Source organism: Neomonachus schauinslandi, chromosome 11, assembly GCF_002201575.2.
Source record: "Neomonachus schauinslandi chromosome 11, ASM220157v2, whole genome shotgun sequence".
In the NCBI taxonomy this organism is placed as follows: domain Eukaryota; kingdom Metazoa; phylum Chordata; class Mammalia; order Carnivora; family Phocidae; genus Neomonachus; species Neomonachus schauinslandi.
This window is the reverse complement of record NC_058413.1, coordinates 38,971,919-38,993,491: the sequence shown is the minus strand read 5'-3', so window position 1 is coordinate 38,993,491 and position 21,573 is coordinate 38,971,919. Positions and strand designations below refer to the sequence as shown.

Sequence of the window (21,573 nt, the reverse complement as noted above, 5' to 3'; positions counted from 1 at the left end):
AATCCTTATAATAACCTTCTGGCTTGGCCACTGGCCTCATTTAACAAAATGGCAAAAAAAATGAAGTTGAGAGGTTCAGGAATCTTACCAGCCCCACAGCTCTGGGTTGCAGAGTCAAGATTAAGATCCAGACCTTCTCCTTGAATGTTTCTACGTGTCAAGGAAAAGAGCCAAACAAGAGCCTGGACTATCCAAGACCTTGGCTGTCTCTTGGCTCAAATGCCTCCCTCACCTGAATAGCCAAGAAGGTGCCTGATGATTCTTTTAGCAGTGACTGCTGCTAATACAGGGCAGCACGCATAGAAACAAAAGCCAACTGCTCAGTCTCAATATGATTCAGTTTGAGTTTGAGACCAAGGATGGAAACCTAAGTATAAGACCCATGCAGTTATTCTGAGTGTTTGAGCCTTAGGATATTCCTCGTAAGCCCTCTAGAGGTGGTATGGAATTTTCTGACCCTGAGAGGGGAGTGGGGGGAAGGGGGGCGAACCTAATAAGAGCAAGTACTTTTGAACCAAACTGTATGGAACTTTTCCCATTCTGTGGCTGCCTGGGGACAACTGATAGTTCCATTGTTCAGAAGGGCATCCTTACCACCAAAGTAGATCTTTTGGTTATGCAGGTAACATTTTGTTGATGACTATTTGGTACATGTTTGCTAAACTATTTTTAAGTGGCCCTGTGCACTGAATGGATTGCCCTTATTTTTTATGGAAAGAAACGTGAACTCAAAATCCATGAGCAACGCTATATAATCCTGACTCTAGGATAGTAGCATCTCTTATAATACTTCTTATGTGACTGAGACCCAACGTATCCCATCGAGTTAAGTGCCTACATTCTCTGGCTGCATGGCTGTGCCCACTTGCCTCATATATTCCAAAGGATTCATCTTCTCAGTTAACTATTTCAGGCTCTTTTTATTATAGGGGATCAGAACCTGCTCATTTTCTTGACAAGAAGAACTATATACCCAGTTCTTCTTCCCTCCAGTTTCCTGAATATACCTCCAAACAATTCTAACTTGGGTGTCTGGTAGCAGACCAGCTCTCTTAAGCTGGTGGGGGGCGGGGAGAGGTGTCAGTTGTGGGGACTGAGCAGACATGAATGTGTCAGGGAGAATGAACAGAGGTGTGTGTGTGTAAGGAGGCAAACCCCATCTCAAGTCTGATGAGTCTACTGGAGGTTGTAGCTGGGAAAATGTTCACGGCGATGAAAGAGGGAATATCTGAGTTTTGGTAAATAAAGGCAAACCAGTGAAAATATCAATAAAATATTTTTAATGCCTACAATTTCTTTTATACATAAATTGCAAAACTTTCACCTGTATATGCAAAAGTAGATTCTCTTGCAGGTCAACAGCACCAGAAAACAAGCTAAGCTATGTAAATTTTTTTTTAAAACTTGATTTGTCCATTATGTAAAAGACATGATGGATTTAATAACTCCAAAGAAATCTATATATCACTCTTAATCATACACTAAACACCTGAATATTTATTTTATCACATCCACTCACAAAATAAATAGTAGTCTAATATATTCAGCACATTGAAAATAAACCAACCAGTCTCTCTTCATATATTTATTCTCTTTCCAAACATGTTTTGGTCTCCTGCTATATCTCAGAAATGTACTAATAGCTGCTTTTAAGTTACAAAATACAAAATAGTGATTTCTTGGAGAAAATCTTGGGGTAACATTTAAAAAATGAAATTTCGAGTTCCCATAGACTTTCTTTTTTGTTAACAGTCTTTGAACCCTCTCATGGCACACATGTAAGGCTGTCTGTGACATGTGGTACCCTGGCCTCCAAATGGACATAACTGCATTTATAGTTTAGAGAAAATACAAAGTTCTGAAAGTAGCCTTAAAAGTGCCCCTTGCTTTGACAGAGCAATATCAAAAGCAAGTGGGACTGTGCAATCAGAGCCATATGAGTTTTATGAAAACTACTTTCCTTTCACATCATCTGTTAGAGAATGCCACACCCATGATCATGTAACATTACAGTCGTGAAATAACATTACTACATTCGTGAATTAACATTACCCAATAAAAGGCACATCTTCAGATATTGAATTAATAAAATCTGAAAACCAAAGTGGTAGAGGATACATTAAAAACCAAGCACTTAATTTGTAAACCTTAATAAAATAATAGCTTATTCCAGTTTCTTCAAAGATTTGTGGGCTTTTTGTAAGAGTGGTTAGGAACTGCAGAACAAAATGGAAGACAAGATTTGGAAACAAGGCCAAGACTAATTTGAAAGACTTTCTCAGGACTTTCTTTTTAATTGAGCTACAGAAGTGCCCTTTTATAATGTTGATGCTGAAGAATAATAACATCTGTAGAAGAAATGCACTCAAAAGTGATAACGCCTAAGGACACAACCTGACTCTTCAAGTTCTGGAACTTTTACCTAGCACAGTGGTGCCTTTATGTACAAATAACTGCACAATGAGTAAAGTGCTAGTAAACTTTAAGCCATGAGAAATCTTTTGGCTATGATAAGCACTTGATTGTAATAGATTTTCAAAGAGTCTGAATATTGAAAAAATACATCCAAGAAAAAAACATTTGGGTGGGGGGGGGCACAAAAGTGACAGCAAAGGAAATAATGTTCCAAACCTGTTTCATTACATGAATATCACACTACCCTTAAACCAATTTCACTGAAGGTATTTGAGATGGGTGAGAGGCAGTTGACAGGATTTTCTGCCAGTGTAACAGTTCCATGTGGATCATTAGAAAAGGTGTTATTCCTAGTGATGAAGACCTCTTTCATAGGATTCAGCTTCAAAGTTAAATCCTTGCACTTCTGAAATTTGAAACTCAATTCAAAATGAGTCAGAGTCTTAAGGCTCTGGGTCACAGGGTTGTCCCATTAAAGGAGGCTAACAATAGTAATCTATACTACCAAACTTGAAGAATAAAGAAAGCTTTATGGATAAAAAGGAATACATGAAAGCAACGTTTGGAACTGTTTTCCAAGCTTATGTCCCACTGCCCCCAACCCTCCACATTTAGAATCAAGAAGGACAAATGTTCTCTAGCATCATCATATCTCATTTTCTATTGCTGACTTTCCTTTAGACTTGGCTTCTCTCCAGCCAGAATCTATGTCAGCCTGATTGGAACTGCCTGGATTTGAGGCTTAACAGATATCAAGTCTACAAATATGACTTGAAAAAAAGTGAGAATGAAGAAAGTTCCACAGCCCAGTAAAGCACTAGTAACAGGGAACATCCTTTTCTACCTGGGAAAAAAATCTCTTCACAGTGCATAGTTTGAAATAAAAGTGCAATATGGGCAAAAAGAGAAGGTGGTGCTCTTGATACACATGAATTTAGTTTTTGGTTTTTGCCATTAATTGCTAAAGAACTTAAGATAAAACACGGTCATTAATATCAAGAGGTACAGGGGCACCTTTTTCCAAAATATTTTTAGAATGAGGGAAGAGGGGAGTCTCACATGTCACTTCCTCAGTTTTTAAACTATTACTCTACCAAATCTAATGTTTGAATAAAATAAGCATTTTTCTTCAATATAAAAATGAATTTTTTAGATAAAAATCAATCAGCACAGTGACCTTGTCTATTTTAAAGCCAACATAACAGGAAATCTGAAAGGAAAACTTGGAAACAAGTATTTTTAAACTAAATGGCATAACTTGTATTTTAACTGGAAAAAAATTTTTTGTTAATTGCCTTATCACCTAAATTAGTGAATAAGAATGCTCAGCATCCAATCCACGAATAATGCAGAATACAATATAATTTATTCTATTTTTACTTCAAAGTCACAGAGATGACATCCATACGATAATTATAAAGCCTACTCTACATTTTCAAGTTCTCAATCCAAACATATAGATTAGGACAGGTCACTTTATTGCTGGCAACATTCATGGAAGGGCCAGGTTCCTCATTAAAAGACAAAGTAAGTTTGATTGGGAGCGGGCAGTGCCCTACTCACACAACAGCAGAATTAGGAAGTCACGAGGCAATCCTTTTTTTTTCCTTTTCAAAGTAGCAAAGGAACAATGTAAGATTGGCTGACTGGTGAGCGGCCCCACATCAGAGTGCATAGCTCATCAGGATCAAGGCTGGCACCTGTGAACAGTTTACTTCCTAAGAGCACTCAACTGGGCATTCTATCATCTGCATTACAGATTTAACCCTGGAAAGTATCTGAAAATACTTCATGCTCCAATGACAGCCTGCAAATGATAGTATGCATTCCTTCTCCTTGAGTACCCAAGTATAAATCTAAAATCATAAAGGGGCTTCTTCATTCTGAAGGCAGGACCTCCTTGCAGCAGAGTGTCTCCAGAATTTCACAAAAATAAATAAAAGCAGCAGCTAACGCTTCTTCAGCTTCTTGGCCTTTCGACGCTTCATTTCTTCTTCTTCACGTCTCATTTCCTCTAAGTCCTCCTGCATACCTAGTCTCAAACTGTCAGAAAAAAAAAAAAAAGCATTTGTCAATATACATGAAATTACCACTCTCTTTAAAAATTAAAAGTGAAATTTAAACTGGGAGCTCATATGGAATGTGCTGATGCATTAAAAATGCCTCAAGGCTTTACCACTGAGAACTAGCAGGTATACTTTTTACTAGGAGCCTCTGCTACTCACTCTACTTACAGTAGAAAAAAGACCTCACACAAAACCTCAACACCAAATACCTTAATGTTCCCAGTAAAGTAGTAAAATACAAACTGCTTATCCTAACAGCTTTTAAAAATCAGAAGAAAGTTTATTCAATAAATAAAATACCATTCTATTTTTATCCCTTCCCACCACTTTGATATTTTATGTAGTTACAGGAGGGGAAGGCAAGAGGGAGAAAGGTTTAATATTCTGGGTCGAGACTGAATTGTATTATTTTACCAAGTTAACACTATAAACAAGGTAATCACTTGTTACCCCAAACCAAGAAATTATCATTAGTTTGTTATTAGGTATTCAAACAGGAATCAGACAGAATTCCCATCCCTCCTCAGGTCCCTAAGGCCGGAAGGGGTATAGGTTAGCAAGACTGACATGTGTCTGATAACAGAAAGGGAATTCAAGATGGGGAAAGAGGGGCGCCTGGGTGGCTCAGTCGGTTAAGCGTTTGCCTTCAGTTCAGGTCATGATCCCGGGGTCCTGGGATCAAGCCTGGCATCAGGCTCCTGCTCAGTGGGGAGTCTGTTTCCCCCTCTGCCTCTGCTCCTGCTCTCTCTCTCAAATAAATAAATCTTAAAAAAAAAAAAAAAAAAAAGACAAGAACACATTGCAATGGGGTCAGAGGCAGCTTCTAGCACTTACTGTGCGCCCAGAAGGGTGAGGCACTGCACTAGGCAGCTTGTACACATTATTACATAGTGCATCTATATTATATAAATATAGTACCTTAATAAGTAAAAACAGTAAATTCTCATTTTACAAACAAGGAGACAGATTTAGAAAGGCTAAGGAATTTGTCTAAAGCCCCACGGTAAGTAAGCAGGATTGGAACTCAGAACTGTGTGGCCCAAAGCCCCTGCTCCCAATGGTGCATGCAACTGAAGCAGGAAACAGAAAGGAATGTTCAGGACATTTCTGCACAAATGTGTTAAGTTTTGTGCTTACCTCTTTGCTTCTTCCTTCTGCTGCTCTTTCCAGCTACTCTCCATGTAACGTAAGGCATAATCGCTTTCATCTTTGTATCTGATAAGAGGAAATCAACGTTGTTAAAAAAGCCCAAATTCCCAGTTTTTTAAAGGAACTGCATCCTCCTGTTTTAAAAATCAGTATCTTTATAACAAAAACACACTTAGAATTACTCTTTCTTGCTTCGCAAGGAGTGAGCGGGGCAGAGGATGGGTAGAGGTGAGTTTCTGAAATAAAGAAGTTAAATGAGTCCTTACTACTCCCTGAAGGCAACTATTCCAGAATTTAATGTCAATGAAGATACCAATCCAACAATGTTTACCTCCTTCGCCTCTAGTTACAGGATAGTTTATATTAAAATCCTGAAAGTACAATATATATGAAAATCATTTTGTACATACTAATCTCATTTGAGCTTCATGAGAAAGGGAAGGACTTTAGAACAGAGACTCAAGGGGCGCCTGGGTGGCTCCGTCGGTTAAGCGCCTGCCTTCGGCTCAGGTCATGATCCCAGGGTCCTGGGATCCAGCCCCACATCGGGCTCCCTGCTCAGCGCAGAGCCTGCTTCTCCCTCTGCCTGCCGCTCTCCCTGCTTGTGCTGTCAAATAAATAAATAAAAATCTTAAGAAAAAAACCCAAAAAACAGAGGCTGAAGCAGGCAGAATAATGGCTTGACCAAGAACATGTTAACTAGCTAATGACTTTACGAATAGTAGATATTTAAATCTGATGTTTATTCCAGTTTTTACTACTAAATATCTTTTTTTAAAAAACACCTTTTCTTAGGATTGCCTTCTAATTTCTCATATTGGTGGCTTTAAAGGAGATGGCAAATGTCGATTGATAGGCACGGAGATAAGTCCCTTCTGTTTTACACACATACTACCTCATTTAATCCTTCTAGATGTCATTTTTTTCCTAAAGATTTATTTGAGAGAGATAGAGACAGAGTGAGCAGAGGGAGGGACAGAGAGAGCATCTCAGACTCCACACTGAGCACAGAGCTTGACGCGGGGCTTGATCTCATGACCCTGGGATCATGTCCTTAGCCAAAACCAAGAGTCAGATGCTCAACAGATTTCGCCACGCAGGTGCCCCCTTCTAGATGACATTCTAAAAATAATTTACTCAAGTTTATCCAGCTAGTAAGTGGGAGAACTTTCATTCAAACCCTGATCTTTCCTCTCTATACCAGGGCTTCTCAAACTTTAATGTGCTTATGAATCACCTGGGAGCCTTATAAAGGTGATTTAGATTTGGTAGCTCTGAAGTGGGGCCTGAGAGCCTGCATTTCTAATGGTGTTGTCAGGTGATGTCAACGCTGTTGGCCCCATACCGACCGCTGTCCAGCGACCACACTTTTGAGCAGCAAAGCTTTTTACATCAACGAAAAGCAGATGTCAGATCAGACCAGCTTTCAACATAGCTCTGTGGATGGCTGAGTTCAAAGCCTATTTGTTTTCCAACACTAAACTGCTTCACTCTCATTAAATATACATCTTATAAAGAGAGTTTAAAAAGGTTATTTTTTGGCATGCAACCTCACAAAAAACTCTGACTTAATTCTTAAATCTTAAGCGCCAAAAGAATAAACAATCATCCAGTGGTTCCTAATAAAGAATTGTATTCAATGCCTCTACTATTAATGTTTATTTTTCCCCCATAGCATGAGTCATTCAAAATAGGTGTATCATTTATCTAAATCTTCTTTTAGTCTTACTTTTTTCGGTCATAGCCAAAGATTTCTCGAATGTGCTTGGATATTTCTTCCTGAGGTTCTCCTTCATCTTCAATAAAATCTTCCATTTCAGAGTCATATTCATCATCATCTTCCTCCTCTTCATATTCTCGCTGCCTTTTGTAACCACTAGGGAAGGGAGGCCTTTGAGGAACTAAGAATAGAAAAGCCATTACTTACGCCAAGCATTAAAACTGAAAATAGTCCCAACAAAGTTCTACATACACTGAGATTTGAGAACTCATTAAGACAGTATCCTCAAAAACCAGAGCCAGTATGCTGGCCCATAGTATGGAGTCATTATTACATCAACCCTGCTGCTTCATGTTGTTTATAAGTGGTTTACTAGAAGCATCTGTTACATTTTCTAGCCTGGTAGTTCCCTTCCTTCTGGATTTAAAAGACTGGTAAAATTTAAAAAAAAAAAAAAATTACAAATGGCTTACAGGATCACTAACTTTTAGTTTTGCCAAGAAAAAACCTCGAAGGTTACAACCTACCATCTATTATCACCATAATTTAGGTACATTTTTTAGGAGTCCAACAAAGTATGAAAGATTCCCAGAATTATGGATAAATTGTTCAAAATGAATAAGGCTAACTTTAAAAAAACTCACTACATTATCCTTATTTTGTCATTTTGCTAAAAGACTGATTAAAGCTTTGCAAAAGACAGACACTGATCAATAGACCAGATCTAGGAACAACTGTTTTCTAGTCCTTGATTAGCGATCCTCCTTTTGTTGTTCTCGAGTTATTGTTAATATGCATGGCTTGTCTCCTTAGCGCAGGGTTTCTTTCTCAACTTCTGCACTGTTGACATTTTGGGCCAGATAGTTTTTTGTTGTGAGCAGACTGTCCTGTGCATTGTAGGATAACAGCAGCATCTCTGGCCTCTATCTAAGAGATGCCAGTAGCATCCCTGCCCCAGTTGTGTCAGTCAAAAATGTCTCCAGACACTGCCAGATGTTCACTGGGCATCAGAATCATCCTTGGTTGAGAACCAATGTTCTAGGTGAATTAGGAAGTTTAAAGCATGGAATCTCATGTTTTGTTTCTTTTTATATTCTCCATGGCACCCAACAAGGACTTTAACAAATGCTTATTACCATGAAGAAAAGCAGAAATACAAGGGCAATCAAAAACAGTTCCCGGTAGATCGTGGGCACTTAACAAGTATCTGATGACTAAATAATGCACCAAAAGGCTTCAACTGTAGAAATATACTCCCAACTTTTGAAGACGGGCCTCTCTAGTTCTCATGAAAAGGTAAAGATAAATTAACTCATTGAACCATATCAGGCATATACATTCACCCTGTCTTATGAATCACAGAGCCAAGTTTATTGCACTTGGAGATGTTACAGGGGTGAACACAGAGGGTCCTAGATAACTCTCTTTCTAAAGCCTTTTCCAAGTTATGAGCACTCAAGCAACTCTCAGACACAAAGAGAACGCATCAGAATGTTATCAACATAAGAGTACATGGAAGGGTTCACAGGGCTTCTGGTTATATAAAACAAAGTATTCTTTCCAATTTCCTAGTAACAAAGAAATATTCTTAGGGTAAGGGACAATTTTACCTTGGGCAGATCTGTAGCCAGATAAGGAAGGCTTCATTCCATTCATCTGTCCATTGCTGGATCGGCTAATTATATTCTTGGAAGAAATTGTTTCCGAGACAACAGTACACTTGGGCTTTAGGGGGAGACTGGAGCTACTAACTGGTCTTCCGGGCCCTGAACTACTGACAGTTCGTCCAGCTGGAACTGAGCCACTTACTGATTGCCCAGGGCCACTGACTGGCCGCTCAGGACCACTGACTGGCCGCCCAGGGCCACTGACTGGCCGCTCAGGGCCACTGACTGGCCGCTCAGGACCACTGACTGGCCGCCCAGGGCCACTGACTTGCCGCCCAGGGCCACTGACTGGCCGCCCAGGGCCACTTATTGGCCGCCCAGGGCCACTGACTGGCCGCCCAGAGGGGCCAGAGCCACTCACTTGTCGTCGAAGGTCATGTGGACTGCTCACAGGCCGCCCGGGGCCACCAGAGCTGCCCAGAGCTCTCCCAGAACCACCTGAGCCACTGGTGGGTCGCCCAGGGCCACTTGAGCTGCTTGCAGGGTGCCCAGGGCCACCTGTACCACTGAGTGTCCGTCCGGAGAGACTGAAGTCACTGGCTGGCCTCTTGGTCCCACTGACCGATCGCTCAGGTCCTAAGCTGGAGCTGCCGTTCTGGCGCCTGGGCACGGGGCCAGAACTAACTGTAGGCCGAGCAGTCCCTGTGCTGGGCCGTCCAGGAGCTGAGCTGGAGCTGTTGCCCGGCTGCCTGACACCTGGACTCTTAGCTTTATTGTGTGGGGTAACCATGGACCCAGGCCTGGAATGGCTAGGATGGGGAGGAGATTTTTTGGCTTTGTGCTCAGTAGCAGATTTCTGAGTCCCCTTAGCAGAAGTCTTTGGGACACTTGGTGAATAGGTCCTGGAGTGGGGCTTTCCAACCCCATTGAAGACAGGTCTGTCATGGCCCTCACGAAGTAAGGGTTGAGAGCAATTGACAGATCCTGCTTTGGTCCTCTCTCCTGGCATGGATTTGGATGAAGACACACCTAAGTGTTTCTCATTGGCTGTGCTGGGTCTGGATTTCTTCTCAGCATGAGGAAGGGGAGTACCCCTGGAAGGATGTTTGCTAAGTTTTGTGCCCACACTTTCTTTCTGAGAGGGTGCCTTTTTGGTTGGAGGTAGTCTTGCATCTGTCTCAGGTCTCTTTTTCCTCTGCTTTCGTTCAAGGAATTCTCGCTCCCTAAGTTCTTCTGCAGTCATGGGCCGCTCTTCTGTTTTCTTCACTACCTTGATCTCCACTGGTTCGTACTGCTTTTTCTCAGCCAGCCTGAGTAGATCAGTGAAGTTCATGAGTGGTGGGGCACTTCTAAGGGGGACCTTTGGTTTGCTTTCAACTTTGGGAGGTTCTTGCTCTTCCTCATACTCCTGCTCTGACTCTGCTTGATTGTATTCTAAGAATTCATCCTCTTCTTCCATCTCATACTCTTGTTCTGTTCCCTGACTAGTGTGGCTTTCCACTGCCTGCCTCTTCTTTGACTTTTCCTCAACGGGAATCCCGTTGTAACCATGGAAATTATCCTTTGTCCTTTTCGCCATAGCTCTTGCTTTCTTGTCATGTTTTAGCTCAATTCGCTTTTTCACTAGTTCCTCTTTTCTCCTTTTCTCCTCTAAAGCTAAAAGGGACAAAACAAGAACAAAGTATTTCAAGGTCTGGAAGTCTTAGGTATTTCATCTGAAATCAACAGGTGGCCAAAACACAAGCAACATTCAAGTTACAGTTTGAAGACATCTAGGAATGAAATGAGGAAGTCTTTTGAACAAGTACCTGTTGAGTCATCTTTACATAATGAGTGGGTCACATATGGGTCTTTCAATATGACAAACAGGTGAGAGACTAGGCTTTTAGCTTTAAATATAGAAAATTCATACCAAATAAATATACCAGGTTAAGGAAACAGTAGGACCCACTTCACAATCATTATCAATTATGAATAAATGAATACTTACATGTATTAAATCAGTTTCCTTATCATTTGCCTGAGGTAAAACTACTGCTTGAGTTTACTGGTCTTCAAAAACTTTCCCTATTTTAACCTTTAAGATAGCATTCTTGATAATAATAAAAAAAAAAATTAAAAAACAAAATATGTAGAAGCAGATTCAGATTGAAGGTCAAAGAATGGAGTTCCTATTGGGACCTAGTGAGGCCAAGTGGAAAATATGGTCACTATCCCGAAAAGCTCTTAAGAGGAAATAAAAGATAATGTCCATTCAAATGATCAGCGTAAGAACATATGTAATCCTCTAAACACAGTTGATTCAGACACATACACAAATCCATCAGCCTATTATGTTATTACAAGCATCCACTAGTTAAGTACAAGCTAGTTGTGAAGGTGGAAGACTTTAAAATTGAGAATAAGGCTATAGATACATACCTTTTTGCCTGAGCTCCTCTTCTTTTCTTCTGAGAAAAGCCTGAACGGCTGCAGATTGGACACCCTTAACTTTCGGGTCTTTTTTGGGAGGCCCCACTGCCAAACTATACCTTTTCTAAAAAGAAAAAGGAGTAAAGTTACAATCAATTCAACTTTAAAAATGTATTTGCTACTAGATTTAAGGCATCGTGCCAAGCAATTGAGAGGTTTATTGTATTTTTTTTAAAGATTTATTTATTCATTTGAGAGACAGAGAGAGAGAGAGAGAGCACGCGCTGGGGGGAGAGGCAGAGGAAGAATCTTTTTTTTTTTTTAAGATGTTATTTATTTATTTGACAGAGAGAGAGCACAAGCAGGCAGAGCAGCAGGCCGAGGGAGAGGCAGGCTCCCCGTAGAGCAGAGAGCCTGACGTGGGGCTCGATCCCAGGACCCTGGGATCATGACCTGAGCCGAAGGCAGATGCTTAATGACTGAGCCACCCAAGTGCCCCAGAGAGGTTTAAATATTGACTGAAAAACTGATCCTGAATAATTAAGAGATCATATAACCCACATGAAAGCTTAGCTATAAAATTGTGGTCTAAATAGGATTATGCAAGACTGTTTTTAGGTACAGAATTTCTTTGTAACATCCTAAATAATGCATAAGTGAACAATTCAGAGAAATACTATTTTCAGGTTATTTTCCCAAAAAGGTACTTGGACTGGGGAACTTTTAAAAAGAAATCACCACTTAGAACAGATTGTTTTAAAAAAAAAAAAATTTTTTTTTTTGAGAGAGAGAGCAAGCACAAGTGGGGGAGGGGCAGAGGGAGAGAGAGAAGCAAGAAGTAGTGTACTCGATCCCATGATCTGACTGAGCCACCCAGGCACCCCGGATTGTTTTAAAATTCTGATTAAAAAAAAAAAAATCAACCTTCTTTAGAACTAAGTATTTCAAAGTCTAACTTTTAAAACAGAAAAACTACTCAAATATTTTCTCTCCTGAGTACCTGACACACCCCTGACCGAAATCCCAAGAGAGCACCCAGATTCCTTTCTCAGTCACTTTGGTTGAGTCACAAAAAATCCAGTAGTAAGTCCCTATCTTTGTGCCTTTTCCATTGTGGATTGGGGTCCCATATTTAAAGAAGAAATGGAGAGGGAAAGGAACACTTAGAGAAAGAGAATACTGCTTTACCTAACTAGCTACATAAAATTGTCCTGGTGTACAAGAACCTCAAACATAGGCCTTATCTACAAGAAGTTCACCTTTTCTTAATGGAAGAGCCACCAAGAATATGATTCAAGTTGCATAAGACATATATAGACTCGTAAGGAGACACATACACTCATTTCACCCTATCCCATTAGGTAGATTTGTAAGAGGAAAGATGGATTTTTATGACCAAGACTTAAGATTTTCCTGTGTCTGCAAGTACCTAGTCCTTGGATTCACCTGCCAAATCAAAGCTTATACAAGGTTTCCCCCCACAAAATACCAATATACATGTTAGTATTACCTTAAACAGCATTGGTTCATTATCTTGATATTACAGCAATGAGCACTTCCTAATTTGATCTTAGGACAGATAGCTTTCTTCCTAATCTGGGACTTCAAGAGATAGGTAATGGGTAGGACTAGCTGAAAAGCTACTCACGACTAAATACAGGCACCCAGAGAGAAAGCAACAGTGTCAATGGGGCAGAGTTGACTAAGCTTCAGTCATTTGCATAACATCTTCATAATTTTTGTCCTTTTAGTATGCCACCTGTATTATAATTTACTAATTTTAAGAAAACAGACCTAACACCATGACTTATTATTATAGTTTTACTTCAAACAATAATATCCATGAAATGATTGGTTTGAAAGGCTACATTTTTCCAAATCATATTAAAATATAACCATTTAAAAAATAATATATATACACACATATATACACACACACACATGTATATAACTGTGAGAACTAAAAGTATTTATGTATCATCTAAAATCGCAGTACAGTCAGAGCTATATGCACTGCACTTTGGGAAACACCAAAAAAAACCATAAAAATATAGGAAAGGCAGAACACAAAGAAGCAGCAAAGGACGGGGGTGTTCAGGATCTTAGATTCACTCAGAAAAGAATTCCAAAGATTACCTTTAGCGTTTTTCAAAGTATCCACCTATTTCCATCCATTCACACTGCCAATTTTAAATTCAGCTTTTTTGTTCTAACACCCCTAATCCTCAAGGGTACTTATTAAGCTGGCTTTACATTTAACCCAATAACTTTGCAGTACTTTTTGTCCTGTCCTATGATGTAGAAGGGATTCAATAAATCTATAAAAAGTCTTATTTCATGGGTCTGCTAGGAAACAAGAAGGGCAAGGTCCTAACTTGATGAGGTTTAATCTTATTCAGTGACATGAGCTGAGTCATAATCAATAGTTTCTTATATCCTTTGTAGCTTGATGCACTCAAAAGCAGACACCAGGAAATTGAAATATTCTCTTTAAAATATTCTCTTAGGCAAAGTTTAGGTCAAAACCTTGAAATCTGGGGTTAAAAAAGGGGGGGCTGGGTCTTGACAGATGATTTTCTTAACAGTTGTATTAAGATATAATTTACATACCATAAAATCTACCCACTTAATGTGTACAATTCATTGGTTTTTAGTATGTTCAGAGAGTTGTACAACCATCACCACTATTGGATTCCAGAACATTTACATTATCCCAAAACAGAAATCTCTTACTTTTAGCAGTCATTCCCCACTTCCTCTTGCCCCTCTGCCCCTGGCAACAGTTAACCTACTTTCTGTTTCTGCAGATTTGCCAATTCTGGACATTTCACATAAATGAAATCATGTACCCAGTGTACCATTATATAGTGATATGTATCACAATATAAGGTAAAATTTACAGACCACAGACAAACGGTTATATATATGAGTGCTTATACAACATAGGTAAGATTTTTCAATTTGGAAAACCCTTATTGTTAATTTTCACTTGACTCTACTATTAAGTTTGAAAATAGATGTCTTCCCAAGGCCAAGAAAATATCTTTGGGAGAATGCTCTGTAAGTTGGTTCCTAACACCCTTGAACTGAGTTATTATAATTATTTCTCTGGCTTAACTAAAATTAAGAAACGATTAGTTTCTATGACCATTAAATGTTTCAGCAAGGGTATCATTTTAATTCTTTTGAAGTAAAAACAGAATATATCTAGAACTTTTATTTTTATTTTGTACCTAGAACTTAAAAATGACAATTACGTGAGTTAATACCTAAGTAAATTTAAATGGTGATAATGTAATTTTACTCATTTTACTCTGTTGTCAGTGTTGACTTCTCTAATAATTTTTTTTCTCAAAAACTGAAAGAAAAAAATGAATTCACACAATATATGGTTTTCATGGTCAATTTTATAAGTCAACTTGGCTAGGCTATAGTGCCCCGTTATTTAGTCCAACACTAATCTAGGTATTGCTATGAAGGTATTTTGCAGGGATGGTTAACATCTACAATCAGGTAACTTTAGGTAAAGCAGTTTACCCTCCATAATGTAGGTGGTACTCATCTATATCAGCTGAAGGCCTTAAGAGCAAAAACTGATGTCTCTCAGAGAAGGTATCTGCTCTACAAATTTCAGACTTGCCAGCCCCCACAACTACATGCACCAATTGCCTAAAATAAATCCTATTGGTTCTGTTTCTCTGGAGAGCCCTGACTGATACAGTGGCCTCTGTATCTTGGTACTTTCACTTATTCATGTTGTAACATGTATCAGTACTTCATTTTTTTTTTAAGATTTTATTTATTTGACAGAGAGATAGACAGAAGAGCACAAGCAGAGGGAGTGGCAGAGGGAGAGGGAGAAGCAGGCTCTGCACTGAGCAGGGAACCCGATGCGGGACTCGATCCCAGGACCCTGAGATCATGACCTGAGCCGAAGGCAGACGCTTAACCATCTGAGCCACCCAGGCGCCCAGTACTTCATTTTTTTTATGGCTGAATATTTCACTGTGCTGATGTACCACATTTTATCCATTCATAAGTTGATGGGTATTTGTTTTTACTTTTTGGCTATTATGAACAATGCTGCTGTGAACATGTATGTACAGGTTTTTTGTGTGTGAGCATCATTTCTCTTGGGCATATCACTATAGATCTTCCTAACACTGAGCTGGTATCAAAAGATTTAAGACTTGTTGTAATAGAATATATTAGATAATCCCCTGGCCCTACAGGGGTAGCCCAGTAGAGAACCATGTTTTAAAAAAGCCTCAGGCTGGGATTACATTATAGTCTATTTAATAAAGCAGAACTATTTGGCACTTTCTCCTGCATCAGATGGTCACATTTAGCTCTAGCAGCAGCACATCAAGATGCACCCACCAATTCTGAATCCGATTCAAGGCACCAGGCTGCTTCATTGTTTGAGCTTCATGAAAAGCAGCTGGACAAGAGTTTCTTTTATCCTAAGTGTATCCATTTTATTATACTGCAAACCAACTCAGTCATTCTGCTGGACCCCAATGAATGATCCACAGTAGTGAAGCTTATGCCATTTAAATACAGTATGAGAGATCTTGCCAAGATTTGCAATTCTGAAGCCAACAGACGTAAAAAAAACATTAACTCACTTTAAGACATATGTGTTCCTTGCACTGAAATTATACTGCCATGGTCAGATTACGAAAATAAGGAGTTTTCTGTCTGGAAACATGTGTTAACCAAATACATTATGTTGGAATCAATGGTCAATCCCTTCTTGAAAAGTTGTTCTTTACTTAGGAGATAACATATTGTTGTAAAAGTAGAAAACAAATTTCCTGATAGCTTTACATATATTAGAGATTTATTATTGGTTAGAATTAGGAGTTAGGAATATTCAAAGAATACATCCTTGAATTTAATAATCACTACACAATTTCTAAAATGTTCTCAAAACATCACAGTCAGGGAATAAATACAGGCCTGGAAAACGAATGGTTTGCATTAGGTTTGCTTAGCTGGGTGGCTCAGAGGGTAAAAATAAAACAAGCATGTTATTCAGGATGCTATAGGATCAAATAGTAAAATTTACTATTACTTTGTCTATAAAAATATACCTGATTATAAAATGTAGTATCAGATAGGTACCTCAGAGCCTCTTCTATGTTAGAAGTGGCCCCAAAAGCACAATTGTGTATTTACTGGTTGTCACTCACAGAGTTTGTAACAGAGTGCGAATTAGAATCTAGGTCTCCTGTTTCAGGTCCAAAAGTATTCCCACTACATGTCTCACTTCTAACTTAATCCCAACACTTTCATCCAGCTCTAACCACAATCTTAAATGCCCTTCCCTAATTTCCATCTGCCTCTTGGACGGTGCCAAGACCTCAAACAGGTCCACCACTTAATTTTCTATCTTCCTTCACCCTCAGACTATTTCTGTTAACCATGCTGGCACTCTCCCAAACAGGCTATAAATCTCTCTCTACCCACCAGTTTCCAAATTCTGTTGGTTTGCCCTTTAAATTTCTCTCCCATCAGACTTGAGGAGAAATGCCATAAAAAACCAAGAGTTATTGTCTAAAGCTATATTAGGCTGGAGTTGAGGGTAGGAAGCTGGATGGGTTTAGGCTTTATAGATGACAACCATCCTCACATCCAATATACTCCTCATTTAACACAGGATCATGATTAAGAGTAAGAACTCTGGAGCCAGTCGGCAAATTCTCTGCTCTGCCATTAGTAGCCTTGTCAGGTATTAGCTGTATGACTTTAGGCAAGTTTCTTCATCTCTCTGGGCCTCAGTTTCCACATCCGTAAAACAACCTTCCTTATATGGTCATTACAGTGATTAAATTAATTAATATACACAAAGTGCTTAGAATAGTGCATGGCACCAAGTAAGCATTATAAATGTTAATTATTTTTGTTATCATTATTATTCAGAAAGAGATTCTCTTAGGTAGTGATGGGGAAGAGAAATAACAATCTCTGCAGGGGTAGCTTTTCTAAAAAAAGACCTTCTCCCTAAAACACTGGTTAACAAATAAATAAATAAAATCTTAAAAAAAAAAAAAAAAGAAGTACTGCTCTAGGCTAGCAATCCAAAGCTACTTCAGGCCCTGGCAAAGTCATCTTTAGATGCAAGCATGGGGAGCAATCCCATTATAATTGATTACAGACCAAAAGTTACAAAGTGACTGCCTACAGAAACAATTTTGTTGGCTCCTACTGTTCTTTAAAAGGAAATAGGAGCACCTGGGTGGCTCAGTTGGTTAAGCATCTGCCTTCCGCTCAGGTCATGATCCCAGAGTCCTGCATCGGGCTCCCTGCTCAGCTGAGAGCCTGCTTCTCCCTCTGCCCCTCCTCCTGCTCATGCTCTCTCTCAAATAAATAAAATCTTAAAAAAAAAAAAAAAAAGGAAATATAACTACTATAACACACGGTAGGCTTCTTTTGAATACACAGAGCTTGGCCCATATCATTTTATATCCAGACTACTTCAAGAACTTACATTACCTACCTGGCCCTGAAGACATCTGAATTTGCCACCCTAGTTGGAGTCCCTAAGCTCCTTTTTCAGTACCTATATTCTTTTTTGGCGGGGAGGGGAAGGGAGAGGGAGAGAGAAAGAGAGAGAGAGAGGGAGGGAGACACGGAGAGAGAGAGGGAGACACGGAGAGAGGGAGGGAGGGGGGAGGGACAGAGGGATGGAGAATCTTAAGGAGGCTCCATGCCCAGCACAAAGCCTGATGCGGGGCTCAGTCCCAGGACCCTGAGATCATGACTTGCGCTGAAATCAAGAGTCAGACTCTTAATCAACTGAGCCACCCAGGCGCCCCTCAGTACCTATATTCTTATCCTCAAAGGCTTATCACCCCCAAATCCTTATGTCTAGTACCACTTGAAGGCTTCTTCTTTACTTTTTGGTTTGAGGGTCACACCAGAACTACAGTATCTTGTCTGGGATGATTTTCAGAGTATGGCTGTGAGAAAGACCACATAACTTGTCTCATGCACTACAAGCCATCAATTATAGGTACTTGCAACCTACAAGAATCCATATTCCAAGCTCTACCATTCTGTCAAAACAAGAAACTTTGTTTTTGCTAGAGGAACCAGGGAGAAAAAATTTAAGTCATGATTACCAAAAATATCTTTTCTCCTTTAAATTTAAACAGAGCCTGAGACAATAACTGGTTACATCACCCTGATCAGCTGTGTTTTTTTTTTTTTTTTAAAGATTTTATTTATTTATTTGACAGAGAAAGACACAGCGAGAGAGGGAACACAAACGGGGAGTGGGAGAGGGAGAAGCAGACTCCCTGCCGAGCAGGGAGCCCGATGCGGGACTCGATCCCGGGACTCCAGGATCATGACCTGAGCCGAAGGCAGTCGCTTAACCAACTGAGCCACCCAGGCGCCCTGATCAGCTGTTTTTTAAATTCAATTTTCCATTGGGAAATGATAGCATGCCTAATATTGCTAGGCATGATGCAATACTTCCTTTGTTTTAACTAAAACATTATAAAGATAACTATTTTTCCTAAAAAGAACAGGAAAGAAAGAGGTTGCATTACAGAAATGTTCATTGTTTCTCAAACCAGATACAACAGATACCTCTTAAAAATGATGCCCTGGAAAGAGTTCAAAGTGGCAGTCCAGGTGTTTTATCTGTTAGCCTCCCTTGGAGCTAATCAGTGCTAGTCACCATATGTCCTCTCTGTAGCAAAGGTCTGACATAGGAACTCTGAAGACTGGAATCTGAGTATCAGCTCTGATAAGATCCAAATGGAAGGTGGGGAAGAAGACTAAACAGGAAACAAGAACCAAGCACTAGAGAGGGAAGGAGTTACACCTGTCAATTACTGCAAAGCCTCTGTGGCTCTCAGACCATCAGTTAATCAAGCTTGTGGCAAACATGGGTGTAGGGGGTGGAGGGTGGGGTGTGTGTGTATGTGTGACTTGAAATGTTTCTTGACTTGGATGATGGTTTACGTGTGTGTGTGTGTGTGTGTGTATGTGACTTGAAATGTTGTTTCTTGACTTAGATGATGGATTACAAGGATACCTGCTTTGCAATAATCTATTATACTGTACAATATATATTTCACAATTGATGGTGTGCTTTCAGAGGCTTTACTTTGAGCTGATAAAGTAACTTAGAATAATTAGATGAACCAAGTGAAAGCAAGATCATGGATTAAATTTAACTATCTTGCTCTGTTCCTCAATAGTTTCTTCTGTGATATACTTCATCTGATGTAAAAGATAAGGATTACAATGGTAACTAAATCAAACTTCTAGGTTTACTAGCTTTTTGTGGGGGGTGGGGGTGGGCAGGGGAAAGCATGCTTTCATAAAATATATGCCTATATTCATCTATTAAATTTTAAATGACCTCACCAATTTACCTGTCTTTTTTGCTTCCAATCTTTGTTATTTCAATCATGGATCTGTTGACAGATAATGAACATATTCTGAAATACAGATTTTGAAATCTTCTGCTCTAGGAATATCTGTTTTTCTCCCAGCAGCTACTGGTTTTTAGAATAAGAAATGATTAACTTGATTCTCATTCTTCTAAAGAATCTAACTGGACATCAAAGCTAGTATTATCTATTTTTTGACCTCCACTGAAATTCAGGAAAATCTAGAATAAAAATATGGACCTAATTATGCAAAGATGAATGGTTACCAGCTCCAATATTGACTTGCCTAGGAAATTTACAGTATTTGCAGAAAGTGAATTCTGTTGTTCAAGGTTTCAAAGGTTTAAGCCCTTAACCTCAACCTGCAGATCTTATGACTCATGGCTTAGGGGAATGACTGATTATTCAGAGTACTTGGGGTGGGAGATGAATACAGGGGAATTTAATAAATATTAAACTGACAGATATCAGTTTTATTTACGAGTTATTTTACTATCTTCAGATTAATATTTTCAAAAGGGTAAAAAAAATGGGCCAGCCTCAGAAGAAAAGCGCAGGAGTGGGAAAAACCAAACCAAACCAAACCATTGCAAATACACAAAAATCTAAGAAATGCAGAACGCATAGTGAGAGCTCAATAAATTCCAGTTGAACTGACTTTAACAGAGAGCTGGTTGAGCTCTACACCTCACTGGTCAAACCGCAGGTATCACAATGCAATTTGTCGGTTTACAGCTGTGCTGTGGGTACCATCTGAGGATCCAGAGATGATTAGTTTATGCAAAACAGCTACAACCCCGCAAACCAGGCACTCTCCATGACTTCATGTAGATTTTAAAAGTCTTACACCGCTCTGCGAATATTAGCGAATTGGCAAATATTACCGAGAAAATGGAACCTAGATTTCAAACAAAGACAAATCTGGAAGGCCACAAGTAAACGGAAGGTGAAACTAGCTCACCCATTCTGCTGGCCAAGGACTTCGTGGAATCCGCTCAACTTCTCTTCCCAATACAAAAGGTATTATTAACCCTTTGGGAGGTTATAATTTTATCATCTCGTTGGCTGGGTGGGTGGGGCCACAAGTCAGAAAACTTGTTCGAGAAATCACAATGTTCAACCCCATCTGAGGCGGGAAATCAGCCAAAAAGCTATCAGGCCAAGTCCCTAAAACCCCTGAAACTCCCCAACATACATGCTTCCTTCCCAACCTCTGGGCTGAAGTTTACGCCAAAGCCAGAAACTACTAGCGCTAGATTCCACCATGTACCAGGCACGGTTTCACTCACCAGCTTTCACGCAACTCTAAAATACCCGAACTGCAAAGTCCAGGTTGCAGGGGTGACTAAGCCAGGGCAACTCACTCTCCGGAAGGCTTCCGCCTCTCACCCCAAGCTCCTTTTCACCCTGAGTCCCCAGGAGTGCATGCCCAAGAAAAGGAAATAAGGAGTCCAGATCTTTCCCGGAGAGGACAGGCGGATGCCTGGAAGTTCCACGGGCCACAAATTCCAAACTTGAAGATTAGGGTCTCCTACAGTAGCGCCCGGCTAGTACTTACCGGCACATTGTTGACACCCTGTCCTTTGGAAGCTATCAGGAGAATTTCCCTGAAATCCATGTTGGCTGAGGCAGAGACACTGGGCCAGGCTCTCGGAAAGAAGTGAATGTACGCCTTACCGAGGCGCCCAGCTACAGCCGAGTGAACTGCCTGGCCCACCCCTCTCTCACCCCTCCTCAGCACGACCACTTCCGGCGCCTTCCAATACCGTCTGCCCGCCCCTTTTCCTCTTGCG

General features: G+C 39.9%; 1 protein-coding gene across 2 annotated transcripts; it reads right to left on the bottom strand.

Moving 5' to 3' along the window:
• Positions 1–1,263: 1,263 nt before the first annotated feature.
• SPTY2D1 (SPT2 chromatin protein domain containing 1) lies at positions 1,264–21,542 on the bottom strand. Of its 2 annotated transcripts, XM_021685839.2 has the most exons (7): positions 21,339–21,501; positions 11,379–11,493; positions 9,314–10,613; positions 8,961–9,175; positions 7,360–7,531; positions 5,619–5,696; positions 1,264–4,458 (listed from the first exon to the last, which is right to left on the bottom strand). In XM_021685839.2, the coding sequence occupies exons 1-7, from the start codon at positions 21,396–21,398 to the stop codon at positions 4,365–4,367; spliced, it is 2,034 nt and encodes a 677-aa protein (XP_021541514.1). In that variant the 5' UTR covers positions 21,399–21,501; the 3' UTR covers positions 1,264–4,364. The 2 variants fall into 2 exon arrangements, with proteins under 2 accessions (XP_021541514.1, XP_044775226.1); XM_044919291.1 differs by having other exon boundaries at positions 8,961–10,613; positions 21,339–21,542.
• Positions 21,543–21,573: the final 31 nt, after the last annotated feature.